This window comes from Theobroma cacao, chromosome 3, assembly GCF_000208745.1.
Source record: "Theobroma cacao cultivar B97-61/B2 chromosome 3, Criollo_cocoa_genome_V2, whole genome shotgun sequence".
NCBI lineage: Eukaryota > Viridiplantae > Streptophyta > Magnoliopsida > Malvales > Malvaceae > Theobroma > Theobroma cacao.
The window spans coordinates 35,006,632-35,026,459 of record NC_030852.1 but is presented as its reverse complement, the minus strand read 5'-3'; the positions used below and the strand labels follow the sequence as shown (position 1 = coordinate 35,026,459).

Below are 19,828 nucleotides of genomic sequence, written 5' to 3'. Positions count from 1 at the left end.
TAAAAGTCTTATCATTTATTTATGAAATTCGTTTGTTGATAGTTGAGAAAAGAAAAAAAATTATTATAATTTAACGTAAGGCACCAATCGCTTAAAATTTATTTAGGTATTTAAAAATAATAATAAAAAGCTATTTAAGGGAAAATCATTATTTTTTTTGAAAATATGTAAAATTCATTTAAATATGTTTAATTGTGGAACACATGAATCTTTAATTTTTTTGTTAACTAGATTACTAGCTATTTAATTCATTTTCATGATATTAAGTTATCAACTCAATTAATGGTAGTACTATATAGTATGGGTGTTAAAGCTTTTTTTTTTTTCTCTTCCAAAAGATAAAAAATAAAACCAAATACATAAAGTAATAAGAAAATTCCAAAAAAGGAAGAGTAAACTAAATTTCAGCCTGACCAAAAATTAATCTGATTAGATCTGAACTATCTGTCACACCGCAGATCCAATGTGGTCCCCTTTTTTTTTTTTAGTTCCCACCATTCATTCCGCTTCTCTTCTCGTTTGCAAGTCACAACTAGGTTTAAAATAAAAGTCTTGTAATATCAATAAATATTCATAAATAATAATAAAAAAAAAACCCGGCGTTTTTCGTCTTGCCGGTCACCCACTGCCACCTAAATAGTTTTGGCACTATATATTCACAAGTATCATTCTCCATTTCCGTTCTGAGATCCATCCACATATATATAGTTGAAAGGGAGAATATAACAAAGAAAGCCACGCGGTGTCTGGTTTTGACTCCTTTGATCAAATGGCTAACAAGAGTTACATAATAGAGGTAGAGAAAGGGAAGGCCGCCAGCGATGGAAAACCGTCGATCGGCCCTGTTTATCGCAGTTCTTTTGCGCAGAATGGATTCCCTGCTCCGATTCCTGGACTGGAGAGTTGTTGGGATATTTTCCGGTTAGGTTTCAGATTTTTTCTCTTTTCACTTTAAGCTCTTGCTTGGTTGCTAAGAAAGTACGGGAGATAGAAGAAGATATGACCTCTTTTTTTTTTGCTTGATTTAAGCTGACTTTCGAAATAGTTTCTAATTTTTATTTCACTTTGGTTGATTTTTTTTAAGTTCAGTAGTTTTGTTAATTTGTTTGATTATGTTTTTTGATTTCACACCGGAGTGGCGATGGATTCAAGAAACAGTACTTTTAGGGATCATAAGATTTGATTATCTTAAGATCGAAACGCTTAATATTTAAATCTTTTGAATTCTAACACTCCAGACGGAGCAAAGGTACTGAGATTCCCACTCTTCTAGTTAAAAGATCGATGACTTTCATTCAACTCAGTGTAAAACTGTAAAATTAAAATACAAATGTTTAATAGTAATAATTATTTCGATTTTCGATGCTCATGTGATGTGGAGATTATAGCACCGCTAACTTATAACTTAGCTTTCATAAAAAAAAAAAAAAGTTATAACTTAGCTTATGTCTTGGCTGCAGGCTGCGGGCTGATTGAACTTGTTAACTAACTATTACACAGCTCGTATTTATCATTGGTGATGCTTTTTTGTTTTTGACCGGTAATGATTCACATTTCTTCTACTCCTTGCAGCATGTCAGTTGAAAAATACCCTGACAATCCTATGCTTGGTCGCCGCCAGATTGTGAATGGGAAGGTATATTGTTTTTTTTTTCTTTTTTGGTTGTTATTAATATTTCATTTGGTTTGTACTGCTGCCTTTGACTCTCAGATTGTCTATCTAAATTGTCTGTGCTTTCACTGCAGGCTGGAAAATATGTTTGGCAAACTTACAAAGAAGTTTATGACATTGTAATAAATGTCGGAAATTCCATCCGGGGTTGTGGTGTTGAGGAAGTAATGCACTAACTTCTTCTGTTGTAAAGCTATTGTTAAAATTTTTATAACAAAAATACTATTTCTGTGATCATTATCAACAGCCACAATTAATGTGTAATTTACAAATTTTATGCTTTCTATTCTTGTTTACAGGGAGGAAAATGTGGTATTTTTGGTGCCAATTGCCCAGAGTGGATTATAAGCATGGAGGTATGGTTATTCTGGCATGATTTTGTCTGATTTCGTGGTGACGTCTGCAGTGGCTTGGATGTCACTGTAACTTGTTTCTGTTGAGCATACTCTTTGCTACCAAAGTGCTTGTTGCCCAAAAAGTTCACTAATTTAGCAACATTGATACAGGCCTGCAATGCTCATGGACTGTGTTGTGTTCCTTTATATGACACTTTAGGTATTTCTTCTTGAGAACCAACAAAAGCATTCTCTGAATTTCATTAAATCACTACTTTCAGTAAACAGCAATCCTATCTGTGTTATGTAGGCTTCTTCATTTTTGAATATGGTTATATCCTGTTATTTATGACATCTTTAAACTCTTTTAATTATGTGTGCATCTCAACATCATATGCATACTTTTTATAAATGTTTGATCCTTTGCCGTCTATGTTTCAGGTGCCAGTGCTGTGGAGTTTATCATATGCCATGCAGAAGTTTCAATTGCTTTTGTAGAGGAAAAGAAGATTAATGAGGTATGCATAATTACATCTGTATTTGGAATCCTATGATTGTTATGAGAACAATTGGGGAATAAATTTTTTCCAGGTATTTGCGAAAATAAGATATCTTTGTACAAAAGAGATTTATAGTTTTTTTTTTTTTTTTGGCATCTGCTCCTATACATGCTGCTCTGTGTTGTGTAGTTGGTGTTGATCTGAAAATTTTAGTTACATAGCTAAGGATTGGTTTTTTCTCATGTATGGTTTCTCTTTGCCCCTTCAGCTGTTTAAAACATGTCCAAACTCAACAAATTACTTGAGAAGTGAGTCATCTATTTCTTTATTTATTTATTTTAGGGAGGGGGTTGGGGAGAATATTTTTCTTGTTATAGTGTGTTAGAATCAATTAATATGTGCATGTGTGTTCCTATGCAGCAATTGTTAGCTTTGGGAAGGTAACACCTGAGCAGAAGGAAGAAGCTGAGAAGTATGGTTTGGCAATATATGCTTGGGAGGAATTTTTGCAATTGGTAGGCTACTTGCTCTGTTATCTCCTCTTGAATTTATCGGTAGATGATTTTATACAGTGGAAGTTATTGTGTCTTTATTAGCAGACTGCCAGCCATGTTCGTTATGAGTTCAGAGAAAGACATCTAGCTGTAGAAAACATGTTTCTGGCTTTGCATTGCAAATCTTTAATTTGAGCTAAGGATCCATTACATTTTCATGCATGATCCTGTATCTTATGTCCATGGTTTCTGAGAATGATTTATCATACGTGACTGAACTGTAGACTATCAAAAGTGATGATCTCTGAACTTGATAATTTTAGCATCTTGACTCTATAAATATATGAGTTATCATTTTCTTTGTATTCATTTTGATCAAGGATGCTCAAGCAACTTTCAAACTCTGTTTTATAGAAATTATTTGATAACCATATGTCATGCATATTTGGTAATTGTTTAATTTGCTTCTTTAGTGCTAGTTACCATTACCACATCAATCATGTGTCCATGTCTGTTTCTTGCAGGGAGAAAATAAACGATTTGATCTTCCTGTGAAGAAGAAAAGTGATATCTGCACAATAATGTATACTAGTGGAACAACTGGTGATCCCAAGGGAGTATTGATTTCAAATGACAGTATTGTTACTTTTATAGCAGGGGTGAAACGTCTGCTAGAGCGTGTAAATGAACAGGTGATTTTTCTCCCCACACTAGATTTTGACATATGATTTTTCTCTTTTTCGCGTTCCCTCTCTCAGTTGTTTTTTTCTTGTGAATTTTACAGTTGACTGTGAAGGATGTATATCTTTCTTATCTTCCTCTTGCACATATCTTTGACCGGGTGATTGAGGAGTTATTTATTTCACTTGGTGCCTCAATAGGATTCTGGCGCGGGGTGAGCTTGATTAATTGATATTGTGTCAACAGATAAGAGTTTATTCAAAACAGTAATTGCTTATTTATTACATCTTCAGGATGTGAAACTATTGGTTGAAGATATTGGGGAGCTAAAGCCAACTTTCTTCTGTGCTGTTCCCCGTGTGTTAGATAGAATCTATTCAGGTAAACTTTCTTATATTCCTGAATGTTCTGAGCAGATTGATTTCCAGCATTTTTCTAAATATGTATAAAGGTATTGAAGGGGTTATTGAAGGGGTTTTCTGAATCTGAGTTAGCAATGTCAATTTGGGTTGTTTGTTAAGGTTACTGATAAGCAACCTGGAACATGTACTTGCTAGAAAATTCTTCCTAATTTATCTGTTTTTTCTCTTGGGGTTGGAATTTCATTGTTAAATTAAATTATAGGGAGTTTTCTTTCAAAAAAAAAAAAAAATCTGCAATGCATTATCAGCTGTGAGACTGTCATAACTTTTGTCACATTGTCAGGTTTACTACAGAAGATTTCTGGGGGAGGCTTATTGAAAAAGAAGTTGTTTGATGTGGCATACTCATAGTAAGTTACATTCATTTTTTTAGTTTGCTTATGTGAATTAGTTCATTCTATCTGCCAATAAATAATGAGTAAAAAGAGGGTTAAACAAGATTAGTTTCACCACTACAGCGACACTGGAATTAAGGACAAAAGATATATTGCCTTTCATCTTTTTCCATGTGGATGAAACTATAATTATCTCAATCCTTTTGGGCAAAAAACTTTATCATGAGTTTTTGCATTAGTTGATATTCATTTGCAGTCTGTCGTTGCTGTTCTTGTTACTATGTTCAGCAGAGTTACCTAATTGGGATTAGGGTTTATTGGCATTGGTTTTACATATTTCTGTTAATGCCAGTTGATGTCAATATTTCTGTTTGGTTCTGACATCTATGATAACCCCTACAGCAAATATTATAACATGAGGAAGGGGCGCAATCATAGAGAGGCATCTCCAATTTGTGACAAAGTTGTGTTTAGTAAGGTGATGAAAGTTTCATTGGTTTTGATGAACACAAGGCTCCTTGTATACCGGTCAAAAGGCCAAAAATAAACCACATTACCTGCAAGACAAAACCTCTTGACCACAAAAATCTCATTTGTATTAGTAATTTTCTCAGGTCAAGCAAGGATTGGGAGGGAGAGTGCGGATTATTCTATCTGGAGCAGCACCTCTTTCTGCTCATGTGGAAGAGTTCCTGCGAGTGGTGGCATGTTGTCATGTTCTGCAAGGATATGGTATACTGTCTTTGAAATTAGCCTTTGAACATGTAATATTTCCTTTTTCTTTACTATTGTGGACACTTGCTGCAACATGAATATTGATTTATTTTCTATCAATCTGAATGTAGGCCTGACAGAGAGTTGTGCGGGGACTTTTGTCTCGTTACCAGATGAATTGTCAATGCTTGGTACCGTGGGGCCTCCTGTACCAAATGTAGATATACGCCTAGAGTCTGTTCCTGAAATGGGATATGATGCTCTTGCAAGCACACCACGTGGAGAAATTTGTATCAAGGGAAGTACGCTATTCTCAGGGTACTACAAACGTGAAGACCTCACCAATGAGGTCATGGTTGATGAGTGGTTCCACACAGGTCTGCCGATACTTGTACTCTTCTCAAATTGAGGTTCTCTGTATCATTAGTTCATCTCCAAGTTGACCTCCTTTCATCTTTGTGCATTAGGCGATATTGGTGAATGGCAACCGAATGGAAGCATGAAAGTTATTGATCGAAAGAAGAATATTTTTAAGCTTTCACAAGGAGAATATGTTGCAGTTGAGAATCTGGAGAATATTTACGGCCTTGTATCTGATATTGATTCGGTATGCCCTTTTGCCCTTGTCAATACATCCGCATGCATTCATTGTCTCTTCATCTCTGTGCAGCTATATATCTGATCTCGGAATTAAATGTTCAATCGACATTGAAAACAATCCTATGTTGCATTCCTCGTGTAGCACTATATTTTACGCTCAGTGGGATATTTTTTCACGATTATATAAGTATGCTTGATATAGACTCGAGAGTTCAGCATTCTTCTAACTTCCGGTAACTATCTTTATCAATTTTCAGATATGGGTTTATGGTAACAGCTTCGAGTCCTTCCTTGTTGCTGTTGTTAACCCGAATAAGCAAGCACTGGAACGCTGGGCTGCGGAGAACGGTGTGGGTGGTGACTTTGATTCCCTCTGTCAAAACCCCAAGGCCAAAGAGTTCATTCTTGGGGAGCTCGCAAAGATTGGCAAAGAGAAAAAGGTTTGTTAAATCATACTTTTTATTTTCCAATATCCATAAAACAAATTGGAAATTAAGCTTTGTATCCCCTCCTCTTGTTATTCTTATACAGCTGAAAGGTTTTGAATTTATAAAAGCCGTCCATCTCGACCCTGAGCCATTTGACATTGAACGTGACCTCCTCACCCCAACTTATAAGAAGAAGAGGCCTCAATTGCTTAAATATTATCAGGTTGCTATGTTTTTTTCCTTCATTTTGTTTAGCTTTGTACTATCTCTCTCTCCGATGACTGACCAAAATCCTTTTGAATGCAGACTGTAATTGACAACATGTACAAGGCTGCACGCAAGCCAAATGCTTGACAAAAATAATTCCGATGGAGGTGGTTCTGCCTCTCAGAAATATGGTGTTAACACTTTCTTCTCTTTTCTTTTGGGTGGTTGGGACTGTAAATATAGGTTCATCATGTTCAAATTTGTTTTAACCCATAATGTAATTCCCTTCAGGGAACCACGGAAAATGTCACATACAGGTGTTTATTTGAACAAGTTTAATTACCCATATGTTCCTTCAGTTCCCAAATTTGCACTTCAAATTAATCTTCTCCCTCAGATTTCTTTTATACTATTGAAACAGTTTATTCAACATTGAAATTACTAAAAAAGAAACATCTTACAACATACAATTGCAGAGACATGGATATGATAAAAACATGCATAAGGAAATTATTCCTTGTTTTAATGGAATTAATTCAATCGATCTGATTGTAGCTTGGGTATTTCAATACCTGAATCATGGGGAGACTGGAGAGTTAACGGTGGAAACTGTAGTGAAAGTAGCTCCTCTCTGCTATACTTCAATCTTTGATCTATTTTGGAAAACAAAACAAGAAAGAAAAAAACCAAAGGGGGTTTTAGATGATAAAAGAGACTCAATATTTATGCTTAATAGAAAACTATTAGGGCAAGTCCACTCACCTACAAAAAACTGAGAGATTGGCACCTTTCCCGGCTTATTGTTCCCTCGAGAAGTCTTCAAACGCAGTTGTGATGGGGATGCGCGATTAGAAATATTTTGCTGCTCTGTTGAAAGGATTTGAACAACTTCATGCCTTATCTCAATTTGAGGATGTTTCCTTGTGAACGTTGAGATTGCATCTTCAGTTAAGAGCCAACAACCCATCAGGTCCAGCATTCTCAGTGTTGTTGGTGGGCTAAATGTATCCAGGCCGCTATTTGTTAACACAGCTTCGCAAACACGAAGGTTCGTCAGCTTTGGGAGAGATGAAAGGTGATGCAAGGTGGCATCTGTAAGGGAAGCACATTTTAGAGATAAATGGCCCAGTTCTTTGCAACTTGACAAAGGGTATAAATCCGGATCCCTGACTTGCGTATGCTCCAAGTTTAAGTTCTCCAAATACCTAAGATTTTGAAGTGCTGCTAGTGTGCTATCCTTATGTAACTCAGTGCCTGGCTGGTGAATATAACCTGGAAGTGGCAAAGGAAATGTTACACACCAAAAGTACATGCCAAGGGTAAAAGTAACAACTTTAAGATTTGTGTTAAGAAACCATACCTTTAATGTCTGTGTTGCTTAGGTCAATAACCTTAAGTGAGGGCATTGAGCTGACATATGATAAGGCAACATCATCTATTGATGTGTGAGATAAAGATAAAAATTCAAGTTTGGGAACATGTCCAGCTAAAATTGCTACCCCAGCAGAGCTGACTTTCGTGCCACTTAGATTTAGAATTTTCAGACTTGCTCCAATACTTACAATTAGTTCAACAGAATCATCCCCCATCATGCTAGAGCTGAGATCCAAATGTTCGAGCATTTTCATATCAGGTAAAAAGCAGAACCGGTTAAGGGAAGAGTTGGATACATCCAACAAGGATAAGAAACGTGTTTCAATATATAAGAAGGCTTCAGCCTCATTCATGAAAGTTGCTCCAGCAAAAATAAGCTTCACTAAAGGAGCTTTATCATCATCGTCTTCAAGGATAGAATCAATGGTACAATTACTCATGTTTAAACATTCAAGAGATGACAGATTCGGCAAAATTGTAACATTGGTCCAAGCTATATTGAGGAAGCTCAGCTTGGAGAACCTTTGAAGAACCAAAGCTCCTTTGTTAGATATTTTACTCCCCCAAAGATCAAGGTGTTGTAGCTTTGTCAATGCCTAAAACAAAACAGCACCACAAATAATTTTAACCTGGATACTTTACCCTAAAAATTAACACTAACTTAATATTCCAGAAGCAATGTTTCAAAATGAAAAAGGCTGGAACCACCAAAACTGAACTAAAAATAACAATCTATGGTAATGGACATATAACCAAGCTCATTTAGTTTTACAAAGCATTCCATTTGTAAAGAAACTAACATAATTCAACAGAAACTGAGATACCCCGGATCTCAGCGAGTTATTAATATCACAAAGTTACACAATTCAACAGCAACTGAGACACCCCAGCTCTCGGTGGGTTATTGTTGTTTTTTTTTTATGACAAGTCTCAGGGGGTTATTACTATCACAAAGTTTAGGAAGTGGTACTAATAACTAGAAAATTCGAAAGGTCTAGATCATTCAGTTATTAAGATGGTTTGGAAATACTTGTGGATTATTTCATCCCTGAGCAAATAACAATAAATAAGGTAAACTTTTCAAGCAAGAATAGAGAACAAATGGATACACACACACACACACACACACACACACTAAAAAGTACCTGGAGAGAATTCAACACGGTATCGGTGACAGGCAAACCACCCAAGTCTAATACAGACAAATTCTTAAGTGAAGAGAGCAGTGCAACGCCATTGGCAGTGATGCCAGTTTCTGAAATCCATAACTTTTCCAAAGTTGAAATGGATATAAGATGCCTAATGCTAGCATCAGTAACCTTCATGCATCGAGAAAGGTCCACCTCCTTCAAACTAGTCATCCCTAAAACCAGAAAATCCACTACACATATATTAAAGAGAACTCTCTACAGATTGCAATTAAATCAGTAATTGCTTATCAACATGATGAAATTGAACTTTGATTTCCACTTCTCACCTCAATTATTCTAGTTAATGCGTTTAAAATTGTGAAAATTATATACAGATAACTGAAAATTGACTTCCTTATAATTGCTATTGCATATTTATATATATAAAAAAAGTGAAAGATATAAATTAAAACATACCTACTAAAGACCAAAGAGCAGAATTATTAATTCTATGACAATCGGCGAGATTGAGGGATCGTAGATAACGAAATGCGCCTAAATACGCCATCCATTCTGCATCTACACAATTCTCTCCTCTAAGATCTATCTCCTCCACGCTATATTTGAACACTCTGCATTATAATATTAATAATGGTGATAATCAATCAACCTTAAAACGGGACCAGATTATAAACTTTAAAAATAAAATACACAACTTACAATTCACCGCTAGTTTACAAAACGTAACTCTTGAGCAAGAGAAATCAAAAAAGGAATTCAAATTAATAAAAAAGAAGAAAAAAACTAAATATATAAAAACTTCTTTAAAATTTTGAAGTGATAATAACGTACTCGAGTAAGGAAGGGAAGAGGATGCGGGAACGGAGGAGGTTTTGAAGGAGAGATTGAGAAAGGTGAGAAGGCAATCGCTCCAGAGTTCTTCTTTGTCTCCGCCATTTCTCTACGCTCTCTCTGCTTCGGCAAGCTGCTTCTATGCATCGCCGAACCAGCTCGCTCTCTTTCTCCATTTCCATTTTTTTTTCTCTATTCAATTTTGATGGATCTTCGCCCTGGCTTTCCTGCTTTGATCTGGAACCTTGATCTTTGGAATTTGTATACAAGGAAAAAAAAAAGAACATCCAAGTCAGAGCTCTATTTGCTTTGCTGAAAGAAAATGTTGAATTATTAAAGGCGGTGGAGATGTTCACATTTGGACTGGGCTGAATCCATTGGGCCTATCAATTATGATATCCATGTGCATGGTATAATCGGAGCCCATATTGACCAACGTTGTTTCCTTCTTTAGTTCTTGGTCCTAGTTTGGCCCAACAAAACCCAAGTCCATACACAAAAAAAAAAGATATTTAAATTCGTAATTAAATTCGTAAGATATTTTTTTTAGATTGTAATATTTTTAAATTTTTTTTCAGAAAATTTTGAAGATATTTTTTTTGAAAATAAATAATGAAAAATATTTTTCATAAGACAATCCAAACAACAAAAAATTATTTTTATCAATTTATTTAAATAACAAAAAATATTAAATTTTTCTACAAAATATTCTATATATAAAAAAATTTTCTTCAACAACTTATTTTATAATTGGCAAACTATCTTAAATAGAAAGCCCACTTTCTATATATAGCATGCATTAATTGTTTCTTCAATTACAAGAAAACAACATTTTAATTTGATTTGTGCGCATGACGTTTATAAAGCTTACAAAGAAAAGAGAAACTTTACCAGAGATAAATGAAAATTTTTCTGTAAGCAAGGGTGAATCAATATCGGTGCTCATTCCAACCATATCCGGCCATGTTTGAAGGTTGGTATACCACTAGGGGTCTATTTTTAGAAGAACAGACAATGATTTTCTGAATTGTCTGCCCATAGATTTAAAAAAATTACCTTTGTTTATCAGTGGCTGAAAGAATCCCCTCCAAGTTTGAATGATCTCATAACTTTTTTCTTTTCTAACACAACTGCCAACTGTGGATAAGATCAAATTCAAGACATTTGTATTCATGGGTATGGTACGGGGAGATTTATAGCAAAATCTTATTAGTTGTCATTGCATAAGACCATAAATATGACGTGATAAACATGCAAACATTCAACACAAACAACATGCAAAACTGAATAAACATGTCTAGTATATTATATATAAGAAAAACCCAGATAATTCAAAGTTTTAAACAGTTAAAAATGAAGATCGAAAAAATATGCTGTATTTTGATGGTTACCAAAGGATTCTTGGGGTGTAATTTCATGTAAAACTCATTGACAAACCAGGTGAATTGCGGCTTGGAGTTTCTGGCACGGTTGTCAGTAAGAGAAACAAATTGCGGCTCGTGTATCAGATTAATAAGCTACTGAGAGCAGACCACAATCAATGGAACCATCTGCCGTCAACAGTGGCACGAAAAGCTGTCAACCAGACTCTTTCTTTTCTCCTCGTATCATGTCCTAAATTTTGACATTGGTCCCGAAACCATGTCCCAAGCCAACAATCAAAGCACTCCAACTGTACAAAGTTTTACGACAAGGTATGTGGGGAATTGGGGGAGAAAATTAAAAACTCGAAGCGGCAAAAGACAATGATCCCAATCCAGGTTTTCTTTTCCAAGGAACCGAAGCTGGCCGTTTACATTTTCTCCTGTTTGACAGACACTGTGCCGCGTGTTAGTCTTTCAACTGCCACGTCTACTTTCAGAACATCCTGTTTCACAAGTAGAAGAACGGAATTTCGAAACTCGTGGCATTCATTGAATTAAGGGACCATTAATCTAACGGTCGAGATCATTTCTCCTGCTGCTCAAAACAGCTTGAGTCCTTGCCTTCTCTCTCTCTGCATTAAACTAAAATTCATTCAAGTGAAGAAAAAGAAAGCTGGTCATTTACGCCCAAAAATGGGGAGATGAATTTTAGTATAATTAATGAAGGGCTACAAATCGAAAAGACGGATTGGTTCTGAAGTGGTTATGGATGTCTACGTTACCAAGAAAAAGAGAGGGATCAAAAAGTTCACACAAAGGTCTGAAAAGGTACAGGAGAAAAGAGAAGAAAATAAGGTTGAGAGCGTCACGTGCGTGTCACATGGGTCGATATCGGTGATCGGACGCCGGAGAGCGATGGAAGACGCCGTGAAGGTGTCGGTCGGAGAGATACAAGGGTATGACTTTTTCGCTGTGTATGATGGGCACGGTGGGGCCCAAGTGGCTAACGCTTGCCGTGATAGGATGCACCAGTTGGTGGTGAAAGAGGTGGAGGAGAGGACGCGTGGAGGGAAGGGACCGGAATGGGAGAAGGTGATGGCAGCTTGTTTTGCGAAGATGGACGAGGAGGTGAGCGGAGAAGATTATCAGGGTGGGGCGGGGGATGTGGACATGAAAACGATGGGGTCCACGGCGGTGGTGGTGTTGGTAGGGAGGGATGTGGTGGTGGTGGCCAACTGTGGTGACTCAAGAGCTGTTCTGTGTCGTGGCGGCACCGCGGTGGCTTTGTCTAGTGATCATAAGGTGATACGTCAATTTTTTATGTCTTTATTTGAATGACGGTTTTTCTTTGAAAAGTTTAGTTAGGACTTAGGATTTAAATTGAAATCACTTGGAAAGAATAATCTGATGAAATGATTGGCAACCGTAAAGTTTGTTAGGACTTAATCTAAGTGATCAATTATTTTTTAGTAGTACTATTTACTTGGGGCACTTAATTTTGCCCATTCTTAAAAAATAATTAGAGTACTATCGAGATGTTGAATAATCCTCTTCTCATTCAAACTATTACTACGAAACCGAAAAACAAAAAGGGTTATTGCCACTTCAGTGGTTAATTTTGTGGCTGGATACCTATAGAATAGTAGGAACTTTATCTGAATCATATGCTTTTTACATGAGGCGCTTTTAATAAAAGCCTATGGCATTTTGTCCACAGCCTGACAGACCTGATGAAAGGGAAAGAGTGGAAACAGCTGGGGGAACGGTCATAAACTGGAATGGAAGTCGTGTCCTGGGAGTTCTTGCCACTTCAAGATCGATAGGTATTATAAAAATCCATAGTCTAACTTCTGATCAAGTTAGATTTATTAGAACAATTGTCAATGAAATAGTGTTAATGTGATGCAGGAGATCAACATTTGAAGCCATATGTAATCTCCAAACCAGAGGTCTCTGTTACTGAGCGAACTAAGTCTGACAACTTTCTCGTATTAGCAAGTGATGGATTGTGGGATGTTGTTTCCAGTGAAATTGCATGCGAAGTAGTCAAAAGACATCTTGACGGACAAATAAAGATGAGATTTTCAGATGATCCCCAAGGATGCACTGGCGACCGTGCAGCAGAGGCGGCAGCAATGCTGGCTGAGTTAGCAGTTGCTCGAGGGAGCACCGACAACATTAGTGTCATTGTAGTTGAGTTGAAAAGGTAAAAGCTGCTGCATCTTCTGAGCTTGTTTCTTAGGTCTTTCTTTTCTTTCCTCTTTTTTTTTTTTTTCAGATGAGGTGTTAAGTCTTTTCTTTTCATTTTGCTTTGAAGTTGTATCCCTAAGAGCTTGAGAGGTTAATGTAAAGTACGTTCTTCAATAGCATATTGAAAATTATAGTGATGCATTCTGTTTAACGGAACAATAACATGTCATTGAAGATTCATTATTATAAATTATAATGCTTCAATGATATTTCATAGAAAAAAAAAGAATTTTCAATGATATTTTTATGCTTATGATGGTATAGAAGGCTTTGCTTCCTTTTTCTTTTGTGGGCTGGGTAACAATGTCTCTGGTCTATGTTGAGATCCCAGTATCTGTACCGACTACAAACCTTTATTAACTAGCTTGTCGGCAATTTCGCTTGAATTCTGCATTTTAAGTCTCCATCAACAATTGAAAAAACTGAATCTTCATCTTCTTGGTCACGATGAAGACTTGGATTCCTTTCATGACAGATACGATAATATTTACCCTGTCCTGGCAACTAAGGAAAGTTGCAGCAAATACGTTTGGTAGCCCACTTTGCTGAATTAAACTTCGAGCACCCATAACCAATATGCTTTGAAAAACTTGTCGAAAATCATTGAGCATGCTATGCCCTTAGAAGTAAGCTGCATTACAAAGAGGTTTCTTAGTACTAAGTACATGGTGACACTACTTCAAGGTTCAATCTGACCTAGTGGGAGCAGCTAATCAGCTAATTGCCCCTGCTTGAAAAGGAAGAAAGGGCGCCAAGGCAGCTTTGTTGTGTTCTTATGGTCTGATTTATCGTGGTGAGAATGATCTATTATTGATGAGCAACAAGTGAGGGAACTAAAAACTAACCCCTCTTGTAGTTGAACTTGAAATTGGCAAAATCTTATGAAACTCGGGATATCTTTACACCAAATTTAGATCAGGCCTTTGCTTGTGCAGTTAGGGCTTCTCTGAATTTGGGTCTGAATAGAAATTACACCCAACACGTTTTTGTGGGCACTTGTTGCCCTAGTAAGTCGAATCTGCTAGTTATTCCATGAACCTATTAGCTGGCCAAAATGCTTTTTGTTTAGCTAGGAGCTTAAGAATTGCCGTTTTAGAAGAGTAGATCCCACTTAGTCAATTCCGGGAAGCTGCTTCATATTATCCAAATTGTACACCAAAGGTGGGAATTTCGGTTCTGAACTTTGCCAATGTAGTACTACTGCGGAAGCAACTGAACACGCTGTAAAAGCACTTCGTTGGAAGCCTTTTAAGGATTCTGATTGTAGAATACTGCCATGGTGGAGTAAACGAGAGTTTGGAATGTGATAACAGGAAACTTCCATGAGAATGATAGCATGTTTATTATTTATTAGTTCATAGAGGAATCATTACAAAAACAAACTCAACTGCCACGGTTGAATCTTGAACAGGAGAAGAGAGACAAAAACATTGTTGTGCAAACTGTATTCATATGGAAAATATAAAAATGCTGCAAAGCTTGCAGCATCACACGCCAAAATATAAAATAAGGACATCAGCTGCTATGAAGTACAAAGAAAAACAGACTCCTTGCAATCTATCGAGAAGCCATTTGTTTACTTCTCAATTCTCACTCTTTTTCAATGTCTCTCAAAACTATCTATTAGATATAACTAATGAAGTAGGGGGAGAAAGAGGATGAGCACTGCTTTTTCATGGTCTCTTCACTCCTTTCTCCTCCCATCTTCAACGTTATTTAACATAATATCAGCTAAAACCCTAATTAAATACCAAATCAAGAAGTAAAGTTGAAAATCCCCAAACAAATAAAAAAAAAATAAGAACCTTTTCTGGACTGCATTCTGTATAGCTGCACAATTCTTACACTACAACCCCAGAAACTATGCGGACTCTACTCTGTTTTTTGCGATATTCTTCCTTCTTAAGCCAAATTGTAGGTTGAAACTGAGACATCAGCCGGAGAAGCAGAATGGATGTATACAAACTCAAGACTCTTTGCAGCAGGTAAAGAGTTGAGCCATGATGGAAAACCATAAGAATTGCCAGACTTTGTGAGACCCCATAAAGGACCATAAAGCTTTGATATCGAAAGCTTGAGATCTTTTACAGTTTTGTAAGAATTGTTGGTCACAACTGCGGAATATCTGTAGTAAGTTTTCCCCTTGTGATTCCAGGAAGTTGTCATTTTCTGCTTTATGGTAATTGGACTAGAAGATGAGGCTGAAAAACAAAATCCCCAAGTCAGATCGTGCCATTCAATGATAGCCTATTATAATGAGAAATAGAACCACACATCCCTTAATAAATTAGTGACATTGTGTTTTCGTATGAGAGAATGTTCACCAATACAAAAATTTTTAGGGGAAAATCATTTAAAAGAGAAGAATATACCTGGAGTTGGAGTCAATTTGGGTTTTGGCGCCGGTTTTGGTTTGGCAACAACAGGATTAGGAGCTGGGACAACCACTGCAGGAAAGCCAATGCCATGATCATCATTATCGACGGAAAATGCTAGAAAAGAAAAAGTTAAAACCATAATAGGCTATATATACCAGGAAGGAGCTGGTTGTAACCACCATGACCACCACCTAGTCTAGCCAATATGCCAAGAAGAGGAGCATTGTTATAGGTAGCAGGCTCTGTTTGTTCATAGTTGTCCCTTTCATCAGCAAAGTTATCATAGGCATCAGGTCCTCCAACCAAAGCACCAGTGAGAACATTAGGATCACTGGCTTTCCTGGTGTACCAATTGGCATAACCTTGTCGGCAGGCAACAAATGCAGGATCAACCTTGATGGAAACAATTGAAGAACCCCGGTGGTGAACTTGTCGTGGGTAATTGTTCCCATAACCAACCATGTAACTTGTAGCTCTTGGATTGTCCCCAAGAAGGTAATCCACCTGAGAATTTAACATTGCAAAACACCAGAGAATTTGTCAAGGGCTGAATTTGTTACCATTCACAAAGAGTAAAGAGTAAAATACAGAAAGAGAACAGTAATCACCTGAGATTTTGCAAAAGAAAGGAGCTCGGATGGTGCAACATTGCCAGCAGCACAATTCAAGCTGCCTCTAGAGGAAGTGAGGTAGTCAGAGTACACAGTGGCCAAGAACGAGGCGCTAGTCACGAACTGCATGTTGTTCCATCTCTGTCGGAAAATCAAACCACCTGGAGTCTTCTGAATATTGCGGCTACCCTTTCCAATCAATGAACACATGAAGTATTCCGCCCTCTGATGGTACCTCTCAAACACTGGTGCATGGAGACCAGCTTTACCTTGCATTAGGAACTGCAGGGGAAGAAATAACATACCACTCAGTCAGCTAATCAAAACTATTAATTACTGATATGATATCCAAGGTAAACTTTTATAGCATAACCAATAATTATTTGTTGATGAGACATAACCAACTATTGCAGATAATAGATGGATTTTTCTTTAGCAGCTGGAAATAACAATACCTTGGCGACAAGAGTCTGAACCCCAGCGTACTTAACGTCCCAACTAAACTCAGTCATGGCCCAGCCGGTTCCACCCATAGAGTCACCATTCTTTCCAAGATAGTTCAAGTAGTACTGATTGTTACTAGCTTGGTACAGCCATGCAGCGGCCCACAACAACTCGTCCTGTACAAGTTCCAAATTCAGAAATCAATTAATAAAGCGTCGCAACATGCCATGTTCTACCATTAATCAAAAATTTTCCTTTATGCTTTTTGCTGTGACATTAAGATAAACATGGAAAGCTTACATTGTAGCCACTGACGGATCGGTAGTATTTCTGGGCAACCGTGATGCTGCTGTCATATTTGCCTCTGTATTTATCAGCAAATTCGAATAGCTGAAAACAGAAAAGAAAAAATCAAAATATTATTAATACCAATTAATTCTTGAAAATTTTCAATTTTGTTAAAGAGCCGTGGGTAGGTGATGTAATATGAGGAGAAAAGCAAGGGTAACTTTGGCGTTAACTGGGGGCACCGACAGTGTTGGCACGTGGGAAACGAATAACTAATTGCGACTTTTGCGGATCGTTTCAATCTACGGTTCAGATCTGTTAATACGATAGATCTGTACGGTGACAAGACGATTACCCGTGATGGGCGGGGCAAAGTGCACCCATGACCCAAATTGTGCGCCGAAAAAGTTTACCCGCATTTATTTTTCAATTTTCAAACCAGAAAATAATCAACCAGATGGCACCGTTTCTTATCAAATATAAGTACTTAAACAGGTAATCCAAACTCCGTAAAGTCACTACTCCTTGTTCTTAAGCCAAATATATGAATATCAAATAGCCGATTGCGTAATAATGTTTTAATTTTGATAGATTAATGAAAACATTTCTTTTGATAGTAATACTAACTGCATTTAAAACACTCAACCCTGTTAACAGCACAAAGAGAGTGGCGGTAATTAAATGAGTGCAAACTTGGGGCCGCCAAGCTGCAATGTTCAGACTGACAAAAAAGCGAGGCAGCGTAACTACCTATTGACTACGGTCTACGGAAGCTTTTGCTAAAGTGCGGAACAACAACCGTTGTCACTCAAGGACACACCAGTCACGCGCTAATGCTAGCCTAAAAAGCCCAGAGTGTGAGCTAACATGCGCCTGCGGGCCAAATGGCCCACCAAAATTGTTACATGAACTGTGAGCTAAAACTAAAACGAAAACCAAGTCAGAGGAAGACTGTGTTAATACCTGGTAGGCGTGGCGAAGAAGCTCGCTGGAATACGCGGGGTTGGAACGGCGGAAGACGATTGAGGCAGCAGCCATGGCGGCTGCGGTTTCACCGGCGAGATCCGATCCAGGGTTACTTGGGTCAATCTTGTAAGCATGACGGTCGGTGGTCATGTCCTCTGGTCTTTGCCAACAATAGTGGTCACTGTTCCCATCTCCCACCTAAAATTGACCACAGCAAAATTTAGGACCAAACTAATTCGAAATGAATCTTCACTTAAATTTTTTTAATTTTTTTATTCATAGTCCCATCCCATTAAAGTAGTTCTGTAGCAAAACATAAAACTAAAGTCACACTCAACGCAAGTTTGAGATCTGTTTTTTTTTCCTTACTTGTTTGTATTTTTTTTTTTATTGCTGTCCCTTGAGTTTAAAGAAATTAACACTAAGCTCTAACTAATAAAGTAATATTTTAGTAGACAACTGCTGCTATCAAGTGTGATTATAATATATATATATATTATATATATATATATATATATATATATATATATTAATATGGAAATATTAGTGATAAAACATTAGTGTTGACGCTTGAAGGAGAAAACGTTGATGAAAAAGAAGAAGAAGAAAAGTGGTACCTCTCCGTAAAGGACATAGGGTTCGGGGTGAGCTTTGATGAGATAGTCGGTTCCCCACTTAACGGCTTCCAAAGCATTGCCGAGCTCTCCACTTGCAGCCATTTGCTTTCCGTACTCTATTATGCTCCAGGACATCATTGTTATGGTGAATGCCATGGGCAGTCCAAACTTCACGTTGTCCCCTGCATCATAGTACCCTCCTACCAGATCCACCTGTGATTTACAAACAATCTCAACAAATCGAAACCATAATTTTCAATGCAAAAAATAAACCCAAAGTAGAGGAACATGTTGGTTTCCAACTTGTTTTTTGGTTAGAATTGACAGAGTAAGAAGTTCAACATTTGGAAAATAAGAGTGGAACTTTAACTCACCCCACTAGCCTTGCCGTCATTCAAACCGGAATTAGCTCTCCATGTGACTCTCTGGCTATGAGGAAGGTAACCAGATCTTTGAGCTTCAAAGAAGAGAATGCTCTTACTCAGAGCTTGGTTATAGTCATGACCAGCAAATGCAAAAGGAAGACAAAGTAGCAGAAGCAGAGGAGCCATTGAAATGAGTCTCATTAACTTCTCCATGTATTCACAGTTGATGGAAGACACGAATCAGTATTCAATTCAACAAAAACAGAGGGAAAAAAACAGATCTGTTTCTGCAGCAGAGTTTTGTATACTGCAAAATGGGATTTCCTTCAACTTTCTAAAACTGATAAGAGAAACCCATTTTGGTTTAAACACAGAAAATGCAGTCTAATTAGAGAAGAATGAAAGTAATGTGGGTATTATTTATCAGTTAAAACTACTGATAAACCCACCAAGAAGAGAAACTCTTTCAAAGAAAGAGGGAGAAAGAGAGAGCAGTGAGATTGGGAATTGGAAGAGGAGCTCAAGCCTCTATATATTGTGGAGGGAAGGAAGCTACCGAGAGCCTAGAATTTGGCAGAGATCAATAAATGAAAATATATTATATTTATTTAAAAAAACTTTCATATTAAAATTATTTTCCCTTTTGGAGGAGAGGAAAACGGTTGATAAAAGAAAAGAACAGAGTCATGTGGGTGTCCCTGCCCTGGCTCTTTACTGGGAAGGGTCGGTGTGGATTTAATGTATTTTTGGGAAGAAAAAAAAGAAAAGAGAAACTGCTAAAGATGAAAATATTGTACGTTC

At 37.2% G+C, this 19,828-nt stretch overlaps 4 protein-coding genes across 4 annotated transcripts; 2 read left to right on the top strand and 2 right to left on the bottom strand.

The window, feature by feature from the left end:
- On the top strand, positions 579–6,755 carry LOC18606697 (long chain acyl-CoA synthetase 4). The gene is made up of 19 exons (XM_007040452.2): positions 579–921; positions 1,573–1,636; positions 1,747–1,836; positions 1,972–2,028; positions 2,179–2,227; positions 2,449–2,525; positions 2,776–2,815; positions 2,928–3,022; positions 3,526–3,693; positions 3,786–3,896; positions 3,976–4,063; positions 4,388–4,454; positions 4,842–4,917; positions 5,054–5,171; positions 5,285–5,530; positions 5,621–5,760; positions 6,011–6,193; positions 6,285–6,404; positions 6,488–6,755. The coding sequence occupies exons 1-19, from the start codon at positions 770–772 to the stop codon at positions 6,533–6,535; spliced, it is 1,989 nt and encodes a 662-aa protein (XP_007040514.2). The 5' UTR covers positions 579–769; the 3' UTR covers positions 6,536–6,755.
- On the bottom strand, positions 6,756–10,030 carry LOC18606696 (probable LRR receptor-like serine/threonine-protein kinase At4g20940). Its single transcript, XM_007040446.2, has 6 exons — positions 9,745–10,030; positions 9,370–9,524; positions 8,908–9,125; positions 7,749–8,358; positions 7,151–7,660; positions 6,756–7,041 (listed from the first exon to the last, which is right to left on the bottom strand). Exons 1-6 carry the CDS (start codon positions 9,924–9,926, stop codon positions 6,920–6,922), a joined length of 1,797 nt encoding a protein of 598 aa, XP_007040508.2. The 5' UTR covers positions 9,927–10,030; the 3' UTR covers positions 6,756–6,919.
- LOC18606695 (probable protein phosphatase 2C 51) lies at positions 11,734–13,584 on the top strand. Its single transcript, XM_007040445.2, has 3 exons — positions 11,734–12,410; positions 12,826–12,931; positions 13,017–13,584. Exons 1-3 carry the CDS (start codon positions 11,829–11,831, stop codon positions 13,316–13,318), a joined length of 990 nt encoding a protein of 329 aa, XP_007040507.2. The 5' UTR covers positions 11,734–11,828; the 3' UTR covers positions 13,319–13,584.
- On the bottom strand, positions 14,776–19,541 carry LOC18606694 (endoglucanase 6). The gene is made up of 9 exons (XM_007040444.2): positions 19,037–19,541; positions 18,663–18,875; positions 18,043–18,243; positions 17,092–17,181; positions 16,803–16,967; positions 16,345–16,629; positions 15,892–16,240; positions 15,731–15,805; positions 14,776–15,559 (listed from the first exon to the last, which is right to left on the bottom strand). Exons 1-9 carry the CDS (start codon positions 19,238–19,240, stop codon positions 15,261–15,263), a joined length of 1,881 nt encoding a protein of 626 aa, XP_007040506.2. The 5' UTR covers positions 19,241–19,541; the 3' UTR covers positions 14,776–15,260.

Bases quoted from the DNA above. Each gene is read 5' to 3' on its own strand.
- LOC18606697 (XM_007040452.2), top strand. From the start codon at position 770: ATGGCTAACAAGAGTTACATAATAGAGGTAGAGAAAGGGAAGGCCGCC. The intron at 3,694-3,785 runs GTGATTTTTCTC...TGAATTTTACAG, and splicing joins TAGAGCGTGTAAATGAACAG to TTGACTGTGAAGGATGTATA. The intron at 3,897-3,975 runs GTGAGCTTGATT...TTACATCTTCAG, and splicing joins CAATAGGATTCTGGCGCGGG to GATGTGAAACTATTGGTTGA.
- LOC18606696 (XM_007040446.2), bottom strand. From the start codon at position 9,926: ATGGAAATGGAGAAAGAGAGCGAGCTGGTTCGGCGATGCATAGAAGCA. The intron at 7,661-7,748 runs GTATGGTTTCTT...TGCCACTTCCAG, and splicing joins AAGCAACACAGACATTAAAG to GTTATATTCACCAGCCAGGC. The intron at 7,042-7,150 runs GTGAGTGGACTT...TTTCCAAAATAG, and splicing joins AATCTCTCAGTTTTTTGTAG to ATCAAAGATTGAAGTATAGC.
- LOC18606695 (XM_007040445.2), top strand. From the start codon at position 11,829: ATGAAGGGCTACAAATCGAAAAGACGGATTGGTTCTGAAGTGGTTATG. The intron at 12,411-12,825 runs GTGATACGTCAA...TTTTGTCCACAG, and splicing joins CTTTGTCTAGTGATCATAAG to CCTGACAGACCTGATGAAAG. The intron at 12,932-13,016 runs GTATTATAAAAA...AATGTGATGCAG, and splicing joins TGCCACTTCAAGATCGATAG to GAGATCAACATTTGAAGCCA.
- LOC18606694 (XM_007040444.2), bottom strand. From the start codon at position 19,240: ATGGAGAAGTTAATGAGACTCATTTCAATGGCTCCTCTGCTTCTGCTA. The intron at 18,244-18,662 runs GTACCACTTTTC...GGTCAATTTTAG, and splicing joins CCTATGTCCTTTACGGAGAG to GTGGGAGATGGGAACAGTGA. The intron at 15,806-15,891 runs GTATATATAGCC...GCTTTCCTGCAG, and splicing joins TTACAACCAGCTCCTTCCTG to TGGTTGTCCCAGCTCCTAAT.